Source organism: Anser anser (genome assembly GCF_964211835.1).
Source record: "Anser anser genome assembly, chromosome: 2".
Classification (NCBI taxonomy): domain Eukaryota; kingdom Metazoa; phylum Chordata; class Aves; order Anseriformes; family Anatidae; genus Anser; species Anser anser.
Genome location: NC_139721.1, coordinates 20190450 through 20204521, shown reverse-complemented (window position 1 = coordinate 20204521; position 14072 = coordinate 20190450). Strand labels below are relative to the sequence as shown.

At 37.8% G+C, this 14072-nt stretch overlaps 1 protein-coding gene across 4 annotated transcripts in view; it reads left to right on the top strand.

The window, feature by feature from the left end:
- The window catches only part of ZFPM2 (zinc finger protein, FOG family member 2), a 312841-nt gene that overhangs the window by 151325 nt on the left and 147444 nt on the right, over window positions 1-14072 (top strand). For all 4 annotated transcript variants that reach the window (XM_083822270.1, XM_083822269.1, XM_083822271.1 and 1 more), the window contains one exon: window positions 4155-4273. In XM_083822270.1, the coding sequence (XP_083678396.1) occupies window positions 4155-4273 (119 nt within the window). The remainder of the gene's footprint in view (window positions 1-4154; window positions 4274-14072) is intronic.

The following is a 14072-nucleotide window of genomic DNA, read 5'->3' as shown; positions in this document are numbered from 1 at the left end:
AGAAGACAAAGTTAAATTGGCTCCTCTACCTTCTGTTTTATGCAAGCCTTGTGTGTCATCCCTAAGACAATATGTATATGTAAGAAAAGAATCCTAAATTGAGTCCTTTCATTCTGGTTTTGTATCCACCAAGGTGGCCTAATATCTTAAAAGCCATGGGATGTTTTCTAGCTGTGCTAGTGAGTCATGACTTGGGGCTTCTTTTACAGTGCAGCTATCATAAGTCTTTGAGTAATCACAGACTTTAAAAGTATGCTACATCAACAAGATAAGAGAAACAGCCCACAGCACTAACAGCATTATCTTTTACCAAAATTGATTAGCCCATACTATGTGTCTCAAATATTTTGTATAAACTTACTCAGCAAGCTGGAAATAAGTGTGTTCCTGAAGAATAAGCTGGGAAAGAAAATGAATAAATAAATAAATAAAATGAACAAACAGCAACAACAACAAAAAACACCACAACTTTGTAGCAAGGAAAAATGAAGTAAATATCAGTAAATGGAATGTCTCAAGTCTTTTTTTTTTTTTTTTTTTTGCCTAACTTGCAAAAACTGAAAGCAGGGCACTACTTCCTCTGCTTATATTTCTTAGTGCTACTTTTGTTATGCCTCTTGCTGTCCTTTTCAATAGGCCAGTTGATGGGTGTAGGATGAAAGCAGAAAAGTACAACTGCCTCTCTGATTTGCCCAAGGAATCATGAAATATATCACATATTTTATTCCAGGTGTGTGTATATGAATACTGTTTATTATAATTTGCTGTTAAGGGAAGAAACATTATGTTCAGTGTTCAATACTGAGGTGGTCTGTTGCAATTATGGGTCACTAGAAACTCCCTACAGTTTAGCTGTTTAGAACTTTCAGTGTTTAGAATTTACAGTGTTTAGAATTTTCATCCTTTACTTCCCTTTTCTCCCCACTGTTGGTATTTTCCGTGGCCAGACACCTGTGAAGAGTCAGTGCCAGCTGAGATTTTGCAATTCTTGCTGCAAGTTATGGGAGGGCAATGAAATCTCAGCCACTCTTGCTTTTCCTAATGTAATCTGTCACCACAGTTTTGATACCACTTACGTAATACGAAATTTCAGAGGAGCAAAATCTTGTAAAAGAATACAGAAAAGTTTCAGGCTCCTTGCTCAGTGGTCAACAGAATTCATCAGAAGATTTTTAATAGTGACATTTGCAATCATTCTTTTACAACCCCTTGTACCAACCTCTGACCTGCCCCTGCTTAGTGCAGACAAAGGAGCATATACAGTGATTTTACAAAAGGGATGAAGATGCAGGATCTAATAGGAAAAAATAATCTTAGCAGATGCTTGTAGACCTCACTTTTCAGTATTTTTTTATATCTTACATTCTCTTAGCATTATTTTTTCCTCCAAAATAAAGATTTTCAGTGACAATAATCTCTGTTAAGGATCAAACTGTAATGTGCTGCACCTTGCATGAATGTAGCCAAAACATGTGTGTTTGCCAAGACACTTGAGCAAGTTGTGCTTTCCCAGCTCTAAAACTCATGTACACACATGATGTTAAAATGGCTACTGGTAATGGTGACCATAGAGAAATTTATTTTTTTTTAGAAAACGATGATCAAGGGAAGGTTATGAAGCAAAACCTTTTGTAACCCTATTGTCAATCTGCTTCTCTCTATTACGGTGGTCTTGATGGAGGGGGAAATACAACAGCTTCAGTACAACTCTGCATGATGCTGCCCCACCTGCAGTGCACTTCAATGTACTAATACATGCTGGAATGTATTGCCCAAACTACAATGTGGGACTCTAACAAAAGGGAATAAAAGAGAGAAGGAATCTGTATTAATTTACTCAATTATTGAATGGAAGAAAAAATACACTTTTGGAAAATGGTGTCTCATTTTTATGTCTGCCTTAAACCTGAAATACTTATCAGATATTAGATTCATGTTATTAATCTTACTTAAAATATAAAGTGTAATGATGTGTACCTTAAAACTTAGGTAGCTTTTGGATATCACTGGATGATCTGCCCTAAGTTTGTCGTTCTTAATCCATTAAAAGACAGGCCTGCTTGTAAATCCACAGGTGCAGATAAGGAGTCACTGTTTGACTGTGTCTGAACTCTTTTCAAATGAAAAATGTCAGTGGCAGAAAGGGAGGCTGAATTATTTTTTAAAAGGGTTTTCAAAGATTCTCATGATTCCTCTGGTATCAGTTAAATGTGACATGTCCGTAGACATAGCTGTTTTTTAGTGAGTAAAAGCAAGCTAATACTACAGTTTTCATCCCTATGTAGAAATAAAATGTTGCAGCTTTTGTAAGTGATCAACATGTTGCTTTGTAGTACCAGAAAGATTCCCATCTTCCGTAATTAACATACAAAGATATTTTTTAAAGTCCATACAATTTGTGACTTTTTTTCTGTGAGAGGGAAAAATGCATGTATATGGATGCATATATATCATGTGTAAATGATATATAATAAATCCATAAGCTTTGCTGCTTATATACTGCCATTTAAACTGTCACAGCCCTGTCATGATGAGAACTCACCCGCATGCATGCAAGCTTTTGTCATGTGATACAGCTCTATTTCCTAGATTTGTTCCAGTTTGCAAGAAGGACCTGATGCACAATTTTGAGTAGTTTTGTAATCTGCAACACTCAGAGGTGAAATTTAGATTTCTGCGCTTGGAAATGGAAGATGGAGCCAAGTCTCCTCTTTGGAAAATGGTCAAGATTAACTCCTGTGGACAAGGAGAACATTCGCCGTCTGGCAGTAGCATAAATCCAGGCGTTCATGGGAATGGTTTGTTGGGGGAAGTCTGTGGAGACTGCCTGCAAGCCAGGAGGAGTTACTCACTTCCTCCGGCCCAAGGTTAATTTCTCAGCAATTGCCAGCTCTAAATCTGGGACGAGTTTACTTCTTGCATAGTTGGACTTCCCACTGTTTGTGCAAAAGCAGAGTCCTGCTTTGGGGGAGAGTTGTTGAGAAGGGATGTGCTGCTACAAAAGGCAGGAATTGCAGCTGCATCTGAGAGGTGTGGGAAGGGAAGCAGGATTTAGTACATGGGCTGCAGCACAGTGGTGTGAGTTCTTCTGGTCCTGGGGACAGCAGAAGATTTTCAGCTTTTGTGCCTGCCTGTGGGAAGGTCAAAGCTGGGAAGTGCAATGGCACTTCCCAGATCAGTCCCCCTTACTATGTTTCATCCCCCCTTAAAGTTGGAAAGCAGAATTTATTTGAATTGTTATAAAGAACAATATTGAAATTGTGTATATGAACATAGCTGTTACTACACTGTAATGTCTGTTCATAGGAAAACAGAATTCTTGAGGAGACTGCTTTGCAATGAAAAAGGTCCGGAGTATTTTTTTTTTTATCCTAAAATAAAGTAAAAAATCAGAAAAGTTTAAGTGAATGACTGTAACACTTTTAGGGGTTAATTTTGAAGTCCTTACTTTCAAAAATAAAATATGCATATGAAAAATGAATAATTAGTACACACTAAAAAAAAAAAAATCACTCTCTTTAGCCCTCATTGCTTTTACATATTTTGTGTTAAAACCTCAGTCTAACAAGTTAAGTTGGGGGGTGGGGGGGGTGGGGGGGAGCTACCTCTGAACTGTTACTGCCTGTAAAACCTCACTTAGTTCAAAATATTTCTTTTTTAAATTCAGTAAATATTTCTAGTAGTTTCTTCAAGATCAGTGGAGTTGCACTGGATTCTATCACTATGAGGTATGTCTCTAAAGTTTTTAGGAACTGAATGCTTCAGAATGCGGTCTTTTGACAGCCAAATGGATCGAGGAGGTTCACGCACTAGGGTGCATGCTGTTGCACTTCCAGCTATCATCTTCCCCCTCCTCCTCATTTCTTAAGAACTTTCTTGAAACCACTCTTCTGAATAAAAATGCCTTCAGACTGTACTGTGTGTGAAAAGATGCAGGAAAGAAAAGGGACTTTCTAAACCCCATTTGAATATAACTGCAAGGAAAAAGTTTGTTTTTCTTTTGCAGGATGACCTGATCGGTTGTTTTTTCAGACAAGTGTAATTAATGCTCGTTTCTGGCGTCCTCCAAACCCTGCAACAATGAAAACGGAGGTGGCTGTTGTCAGGGCACGAGTGAAAGTGCTCTAAGCACCTCTTGTTCTCTTTGTTCGCAGGAGAGCTGGAGGTGGTCCAGAAGGATGGGGAGCGCAAGATCCAGAGCCGGCAGCAGCTTCCGGTCGGAACAACGTGGGGGCCGTTCGCTGGGAAGATGGACCTGAACAATAACACCGTGGTATGTACACGCTCCCAGACGCTTCGCCGCGGCACGGTGCAGTCTGTGGGGAAATAGCCTGAGTTATTGCCCATCCGGAGCATTTGAAAAACAGGCATTGTTGGCTTTCGCGGACAGTGGTATTTGGATCTTTTCCAACTAGTTCGCCTATGGCAACCGTCCACATAAAGTTATGTGGAGCACAGGTTAACAATATTCAACTTGTTATTTTACAGCAGAAGGGAGGTGTCGCTTCCTTGTTTGCTGAACCAAGCTGCTGCCTTTCAGTAACGCTATCTGACTTTTAGTGGCTTTCTAAGTTTTTCATAGCATTAATAGCTGAATTTTTCATTTATATTAATGGATGGTATAGAAAATAAATAGCTATATTAGTTAAGGCTACAATTCATCAAATTTGACTCATTAGCAAGGTTGCTGAACATAGTGAGATATTCTGGCAGATTAAAATTATTTTGGAAGATATTGAAAGTCACCTGTCATATAATATATTGTTAATTAGACTTTTTAAATATTATTCTGATTGCAGAAGGTATGTGGGCCATATTACTTATAAGTAACACTTTGGTGACCTCAGTTCCATGTGCTGAAAATCATTGTCATTCCTAGGTCTTCTTTTCATTTTTTATTTGTATCAGTTTTAAACCTGAGCGTCAATATTATTTTTATATAGTTCAGATCAATTTTCTGAGAGTGTCTGGAAAGGTGATCCCTTAATGAAAAAAAAAATGAATATCTCTAGAAGAAGAGTTTTAGGCCATCTTGGAATATGCATTGCCCTGCAGGATACTACTAAAGAACCATTATTTTCAACTCGATCACTGGTTCCTATTACAGACTTTGCATGAATGCATTAACATAAAGTCCCACTGAACTATTTCACAGTAGTGTATTACATACATTTGGGGCAGACACTGCTTTGCTGTAAACTGAGAAGCTAAACTTCCCAGTGTTGGGGATATTGTTCTGCCGTTGGAGAACCTGAAGAGAGTGGGGAGTGCTGAGTTACTAAAGTAGCATCAGGGGGAGCATGATAGAGGGCATATGTGGACCTGGGGAAAAGGGGGAAACTGAAAGCCTTTAACTCCTCCCTGGAGAACCTATTCCTATATGTTAGAGTTCTGTTTCTAACGCTTGCGGGATATGTTTCTTTCTATAAACATGCCTATTAAAAATACAGTGATGCATTATACTGTTATGAGTATATACTAGCAATTTAACACCTTGGTGTTTAATAGACTCTGACATAGTTTATTAATCACAAGGTGTTACAGAAAGAGACATAGAAGCTTTGTCTAAGTTTCCTGGAGTTCAGTATTCCCAACCCAGGTCAGATTTCCCATTCAGTCACCTCAATAAAGGATGGATTTTCAAAAGTAGTGGACGCTCAAAGCTTCTTATTGTTAGAAAAGGGAAAATGGAAAATTCGAATACCTGTCTCCATTTTCTCTTCTTCATCTATTTCATTTTTATTTCTTCATCTATTTTATTCTTAGTCTCGTAGTCCATTAGCAGACTCAAAAAGTTTTTCATAAAATTTCATTTGTGACAACTACTTGCAATTCAAATATTTTTCTAAGATTCCACCATCGCTACTCTCCTCAAGTTCCATGCAATTACCCTATTGCCCTTTCCACTTCTACCACTTCGTCAGGTATGTAAGACTTGCAGATATTGTTAAAATATAGGAGATGATGTTGGTTGATCCTACATTATGAAAGTTATCATTATTGGATATCTTTAGGATCAATTTGTGACATATCAGCAATTGATTATATTGCTTCATTTTTATATTCTGAAGCAGAGGTAGAGCAACTGCAATCCTTCTGGCAGGAGCTTGCTTCTCCTTCAGTAGCACAGGCATATATTAAGGTCTGCTATTACTTTGAAATTTGGGCAAATACCACTTCTGCTGTAACAAAAACAATTAGCTGATTTGTTTTTTAATGAAATTGTAGTGAGACAATTTCTCAAAACAGTGAGAAGAGCTGACTTTTTAGTTTAGTGATTATGATTAGGTGGAGCAACTTTCCCAGCCTAGTTCAGAGAGATGTGGGATAAAAATGTTCAGAAGGACTTTTCTCACTAAACTGGAAAAATACTCCTTTGCTTCTTGTCTAATTAAAAACCATAAAGTCTATTTTTGCTGACATGTGAAATGTTTTACTTTTGTTATGCTACTAATATAAATACATTTTGAAATCTGAAAAAGTTCCTGTAAACATAAATGAAGTCCTTAGCAATATTGTTTTGTCCCCTGAGCATCTCTATCCATTGAGATAGTCAAAACTGAACTGGATATGATCTCAAGGAATTTGAGTTAACTTCGAAGTTGAATCTAACTTTGAAGTTTGCCCTGCTGTGAGGAGGAGTTTGGACTGCATGACCTCCAGAGGTCTCTTCCACCCTGAATTATTCTGTGATTCTAAGTAGTTTCTTTTTTCTCAAATATCAGGTGTTTCCTGCAGTTCTGCATTTGTTACCTGAAAATGCTGTGTAAAGAAATTTAAACCTTTTGATAGATCTTTAATTTACTGTTTAAGCAACACAAACACAGTGCGCAGTGCCAGCTTCTGCATATCTTTCTTCTTCTTCTTCTTCCTCTTTTTTTTTTTTTTTTAATGATTCTGGTTTATTTACGATCTTTCTGTTTGCTTGACACGTTTGATTACTTTTTTCACTGGCATACATGTCCTCTGTTTTTCATAAGGGGAGTTGTATTTGTTTATTTAAGTTATTTATATCTGTTTTGGTAAGCTCATTTGCGTAAAACCTTGCCTCCGTAGAATTCAATCAAACCTTCACATCAGCAGCTGACATCAGGTTTAGTTCATTTCTGAATGAGAACTTCAACCATCACACTGTTATAAACATCAAATAATCCTTGGAGAAAAAGCTTTAATGCAAATTTTTGGTATAGAGAGGAAAGGAAAGAAAAATTTGGTGAAACTCAGGTGAGTAAATATCACAATATTTGCAGCTGGTCTCTCTGCTGGAAATTAAGTTGATGGTTGACCACAGGTATTTTACCTGACTTTACTAATTTTTAATGTTAGCAATATGACACACTGCCTCACAGGATTCATTTACCTAACAGTTACAGCTTACTTACTATCCTTTCACTTAGCACTGTATAGAATCTGTACAGGTAATATCCTATGGAAATGCTTCGTATTTAAGCAGTACTGTGGTGCTGAATACAGACTCATTGCTGTTGGCTCAGGAGATGAAGCAAGCTAATTAATTCAGCATAGTAATTAATTAAGTCACCATGCCAGATGTCAAATACTTTTTAGATCTTTCAAGTTTCTGTCTTGAAGTATATTAACAATATACATCTCAGAATAGGGGAGGGTTGAGTAACTTGAACAAAAATGATTTAAATGCTGTTCGCAATTACAATAGGAATAGCAGTTGTTCACTGCATCTGCAGTGCCACAGCACTGTCGGGAGATGTGGTGAAGCAAGGTCCCTATCAGGACTTCAGGATACTTAAACTTTAATGGCAGACTCAAGGTAGCTCAATGACTAATCATGTTCTTAATTTTTCTCATCTAGGAATCAGAGAGTACTTACTCATGAATTCCAAAGGGTTCAAAACACTTTACAAAATAACTTACCCCATTGTATTACTATTACTGTTGCTAAACAACCCTGCTTGCAGACATCAAAAATCTTAAGAATGTTGCTTTTTAAGAACAAACAGTGAGTATTGGATCTTAAAAAATTTCTAGGCATTCAATTCTTATTTTAATATGAATTTAAGAACTTCATATATAGTTATCTAAATACTTATATATATATATATTTAGATAGTTATATTTAGTGATAGATCTCCTATTTAGATAGTTTTAATGATCCGCTCCTGTAATTTTGCCAAACTGGCGCAATTCTGGTCTTTGTATCTGTGTGCACAATTGGACACAGAGGTTATTGTCCTCCATTTCTTTACACTTCCACTTCCTTTCTGCTGCAGACATAAGTTGATAGTCCCAAGAAAATGAAGTATCAGTGTTTTCAGATGGAAGCATGATGGTATTCTGATGCCAGTAGGGAAAAAACAGGGTATTTTTTTTTTGCATTGCCTTCTCTTACTGATCAGGAAAAAAAAAACCACCACCACCAACAAAAAACTGTCATACTTTCATGTGACAAAAATGTGTATTAATTGCACAGGACTTCAATAGAAATACAATGGAAGAGATTTCTTGAAAGAATAAAAAAGACACCTTTTCAAGCCTAGAAAGTGTACTGCTGAAATAAGAGCTTGTTCTCTTGTTTTATGCTAGAAAGAGATCAGCTACATATTTCCACGTTTTCTTGAGATTTGAAGTAGTATTGCTCTTTTGACAGACACATGAAGAATTTTGTGCAATACTGTTGTTTTTTTTTTTACCTACAGCTGGTGAGAATTCAGTTCTAAAGGAAGACAACATGATTAAATCAAAATGATCTCTACTTTTACCAGGAAGGCTCCAACTTTGTACCTTGCTGCATCACTAAAAATACAGCAGTTCCTGGGTACCTAAAAGCAGACAGTAATATATTTCTAAGATGGCACCCCATATCTTGTGGTTCCTGTCTTTAACAGTGAAGTGTGTTTGTACACATGCCAAATATAATGTGAACAGGCCAGTGAGAAGAATGGAAGGCCACTCTAGGCTGATCATACAAACTACTTGAGGAGTAGCTGCTGCACGTATGCAGATCTATTTGAAGTCACTAGCAGCTTATTTAAGAAAAAGCAGTTTGTTTGCTTTTCCCAGCTGCAAATATTTTCCCTGTTTCCCTGAAACAAAAGAATATTTCAAGCGGTTCCTGACTGCATTCAGTGTTTCTCAAGAAGTGGCACAGGACCACGTAGCCCATGACGAACGTCAAGCCGTGGATGATGCCATCGCTCCGGTAATCGAGTGGAGGCATTCTGAGATGTGTTTTCCTTTGGCTGCAGCCATCTAGTTTTTGGTGTTAATCTGTGCCCATGGCAGGGTTTTGTGAAGCAAAACAATGAGCATCTGGATCCTGTTCCCCATTCTTGTAGTCTTGTCATAAGGAGGAGCGGGTGGTGCAGGCCTGTATCAGCCTGATAAGGAAAAGAGGATTCAACATGGCTGTGACAGGAATCCGTGGGAGGAAAGTGTGCAGGGTTGGACCAGGCGAGCAATGGGATACAGCAGAGACCCTTTAATGGGATCTGGGAGGTTCAGCGCCAAAGCTACACTTCTCCTGGAAGATATCCTCACGAAACAGTTTGATTGGGTAGTGCTGTGAGGGGCTGAGGAGCCAAGGTTCAAAATGCAGTTAAGTTATTCACTCGCTAATCTGTGACTGGTCACTGCAGGTCAAAACCCTCATATCTGTAGTAGCCAGCAACTTTTAATCTCCAGAGTTGCAGTGTGAGAGTGTGCTGGGCACTTGGTTGGAGGTTCTGTACGGCAACTGAGAGCGGCAGCCTGTGACAGGCTGTCTCTGGTTTTGTTTCAACACGGAAATGTGTAAGGCAGTTTTTATCTTTAGGCATTTACCTGCAAATGGGGATTTGGGCTCTTATTAGTACAGAGTCATTTTTATGTTTCATTACCAAAAATAGTACATTGAGTCACAAGCCTTGATTCTAATCTTTAATATACTGTTCTTTTACCTTTCAGTACCTTAAAGTGACTGCAAAAGCATTCCTTTCTCATTTTTATTGTTCTTATTGTCAGGTTCTCCACGTTTAAAACTGTAGCTTGAAAACACTTACTTATTTCCCAAATACTGAGAGACTTTAATGTAGCAGCACTTCTAGATGGCAAATTGCATTACACTTATGGTGGTGCACTAATGCACTGTACAAGCATCAGTGACGACTACTTCAGACAAACTGAAACATTTTTAAAAGCTGAGATACATTAATATGATGTGGAAATTTTCATTTAAAATCATTTTCTTTTCTTTTTTTAGCTTCTTTCCCTTGACTGAAGCCCTTTTTTTACAATGACACATACCCATGGTTCACTTTGACACCTGTTTGTCAAACAGCAGAACTTCACATTTGTAAAGAAATAACAACTGGTCACTTTGAAAGGTTTTAAAAAATAAATCAGTTACTTGGTACTTGTTATAAGCATGTCCATTAAACAGACTTTTATCTGAATACTCGCATAATTACGTAATAGATACTACCAATCATTTTCATTAAGCTGATGGAAAACTCAATAAACTATCTGTGCCATTTCAGCAAGCTTCATTTCAGTAAGGGGATGCTTCTCAAAGGGGGAATGCATCCCAGGGAGGTTTTCTAGGCAGCAGCTGAAAACTGGAGCAGATGAAAGCTGAGAGAGGAAAAGATGGGGCAGGGACAGGAGCCCAGGATGAAAAAAGGGCAAGAAAATTCAGTTCAGCAGAAACAGAGGGAGACGCCAGCTGTGAGTGCCAGGCTCTTCTGTTTTAGGATGTGGGGAAAAGCAGAGAGAAGATAATATGTACTGCATCATGTATTACACTGTTAAACTGTCTTACATGTTAAATTTAGAGACTGCCACTGCAATGACCTCTGAGTAGCAACGTATTCTTGTGCTACTAGGCTATGGTCATCTAGTCTAGCCTTCTCTGTACCATAGGCTTTAAACCTCAAGCATTTATTTTGCTATTATTGATTTTGCCAGATTCATAACACAACTTGTAGAATGGGGTGTAGTCCTATTTAAGAAGTACGAGTGAGAGAAGGAATTGATTTAGCTCCTTTTAAAGTTGTTCATATAGCTCAGTACACCTAACAGGCAAGAGTTCAACATCCATGATGAGGAATATAACATTAATATTGTCTTCTGAGGTAGTTTTTAAAATTCATACTTTTTGTAAAGATATTTTTTCTTATTTATGAAACATATGTATTATTTTATGCTAAGCTGATATAAAATGCCAGATTTAAATATTCAGGCATTTTTTAAATAACTTTCTTCTCACTATATGTTAAACAACACTTTTTTTTTTTTTTTTACTGCGAAATAAAATTCAGTTTCTAAAATGTTGACACTTAGTGTAGCATCCATAGAACAAGTACAGGAAAATCTAGCTCCATAATTTTAGGGGAACATAAAGCTATGAAGATGCTTGTGTCTGCACAGATGTTTGCACTGTTAAGCAAGAATTTGGTGCTTAGGAGGGGCTCTGAACTGAGAGACTTGCGGGTTTATGCTCTCTCTTTGACCATTAGAAGAATAAAACATCCTGGATGCTCCTGGGTTTCTCTGGGGAAAATATGTAAAGCTATGTCTGCCCAGGGGTAGTTAGCCTTAGTGGAGCCATTGTTAGTGGAGGGGAGCACCATGATGCTCTTGTGTATGGAGTGGTAGCACCTGTGTGCACTCAGCAAATTGTCCAGACAGCGTGTGTGGACATACATGTGGTTATGAAAACATCAATGGATGCTTTCCATAAGACCTGTGGAGGCAAAGCGGGCAGTTGTTTGGAATCAAGTGTGCTGTAGATGAAATTTCAGTGTGAAAAGAAAATGCACCATTTGCTGGTGTCAAAATTTGTATGTGCTAATAAAAGTGCAGAACTATATATCACTCTCTTTTTTGTACATTATCACTGTAGCAATAACAAAACTTGAAACTGTTGTCCATCTTCATTTAAATGAAAAAAATGACTGAGTAAAGGAATGGACCTGTGGTTTCAGTGAAGACAATGGCAGCTTGCTGCTCACTTCTGCACAGCATGATGGCATAATCGAAATTCCAAACATCAGTTTCATTTGTGTCTGAATAGGCGTAAGAGAAATAACCCATTCATTTTCAAGACTGATTGAAAGAAAACGTATTTCTAGTTATTTTGTAACCAGCCAAATTAACTACATTTTGTAAAAGTATGTATTTTAATGTTTTGAATAGAAAAGAAATATTTATAGCAAGTATAGTTAGCACAGTATGCATAGTCTCTGTTAATACATACATCTATATATATAAAAAATAAGTATAGTAAATATATATATTTATACATACATCTGTAGGTGTACAATGTCAGTGTTCGCAAGCATATAAAAGAACAGCACCTTCTAGTATAAAGAAAACACTGTGTTATTAGGTCCTAAAAATCAGAGCTGTATTTGAAATACTGTAATTTTGTTGAACTTTACACTCCATTCAGCTATAGCGGCTTTTCTAATGATGTTGTAGTATCACATAGCCAGAAGCAAAACTTATCCTTTTCCAGATGCAGCAGATCTACTTTGCACCACCAAACTATGGGCGACACAGAGCGTGGCCTGAGATCTTAAGTGCTGAGTGAGGTTTGTAAATGTCCTGGGCCTCATTTATCAAGCCCGGAGAACAAGTTCATCAATCTAGTCCCATGGTGACTCCACAGGCTGCAGGGGAGCTGTAAAGATGATCAGCTCCAACCATTAGGGCTCTGCTGCGAAGCGTGCAGGACTCGCCACGGCTGGCCATCCCTGCCCTCCCTGGCAGTCCCAGACCACCTGCGGCAGTGGGAAGGCTGCAGCAATTCTAAATTACATGCACATCATCATCAGACTTGATAGTCTCACATTCATATCCCATCTTAAATAACTTAGCATTAATAAAGTTTTGCCCGATATTTTTTCACTAATGCATTTTATCGTGTATTCCACAGACTAGAGAAAAGGGGAAAATATTTCAACATATTTACATGAATGTTTCACAAGTTCAGAAACATTAAATATAGTTACAATCATTTATTTTCATATTTTTTATCTGAGGTCTTTTAACATATTTAGGGAGTAATTGAGTTTTACATGGAGAAAATAATATTCTTTCTCTGTATGCTCTAAGGGAAGGATAGCAGTCTGAATGCTACTGATGCATTTAGAATAAACTACATAGCATTTGAGATATCATCATAGTTTATGTATATTATTCACTCTGAGAAAATGTCTTATAATTTAAAATATCCCTGACACAGATTAGTATTTTCTATCTCTTTTTTGACATTTTATTTTTATGTATATCTGAAAGGCACAGAAGATTTTTTTTTTATAAAAGGTTCTTATATGTTAGTAATTATTATTTTTATGTATTTATTTATAAACACCTCTTTAATTAATGCATTTCCCCAAGATGTTTATTCTTCAGACCTTTCTCCTGCACATGGCAGTCTCCAAGCTGGAGCATGAGTGACCACATTTTTTAAAATACAAACCTGGCAATCCTGCCATTTGTGAGGACATCAAAGACAAGTTGAGGGGAGCTGAGGGAGGTGTGCCTCAGTGCTGGGGAGGTGAGGAAGGATTATTCCCTCTCTCCCCCTCCTGCAAGCTGTTGTCCTCACTTTTGGAAGAAAACTGGGACAGATTAGCATAAAGGAAAGAGAGCAATGAAGCGGAAAACAATAGTAAGTCCAAAATATCTTAGGCTCTGTTGTGTTTAATAACGGGCTGGACCAACACATGGGAACGGTGTAGGTGCAGCTGAGCTGTGGCACGAGGGAAGGAACAGGAGCAGATGACCCCGTGGCTTCTGGCATCTTGGTTCTATACGATGTCTGCAGCCAACTTCACTTGTTCGTCTGCCCAGAGATGCCTGCAGGTAGCTAAAATCTCTCAAGATTGGTTTTAAAAGGCTAGAATGAGAGACCAGTTTTTATAGAAAATGGCAGATGGGACATTACAGCAAGCTAGACAGTTGGTCACACCAGTAGAGGATACCCTTTTCAAAATCTAATTGAAATATAACAAGGGCTTGCTGGGTGATAAGGAAGTAAGCCTCTATGTTTCTTTGGCATGTCCCTTGCCAATTGCCTGGAGGGTTTTTTTTCTTCTGAATGTTTTCCCTTCCTG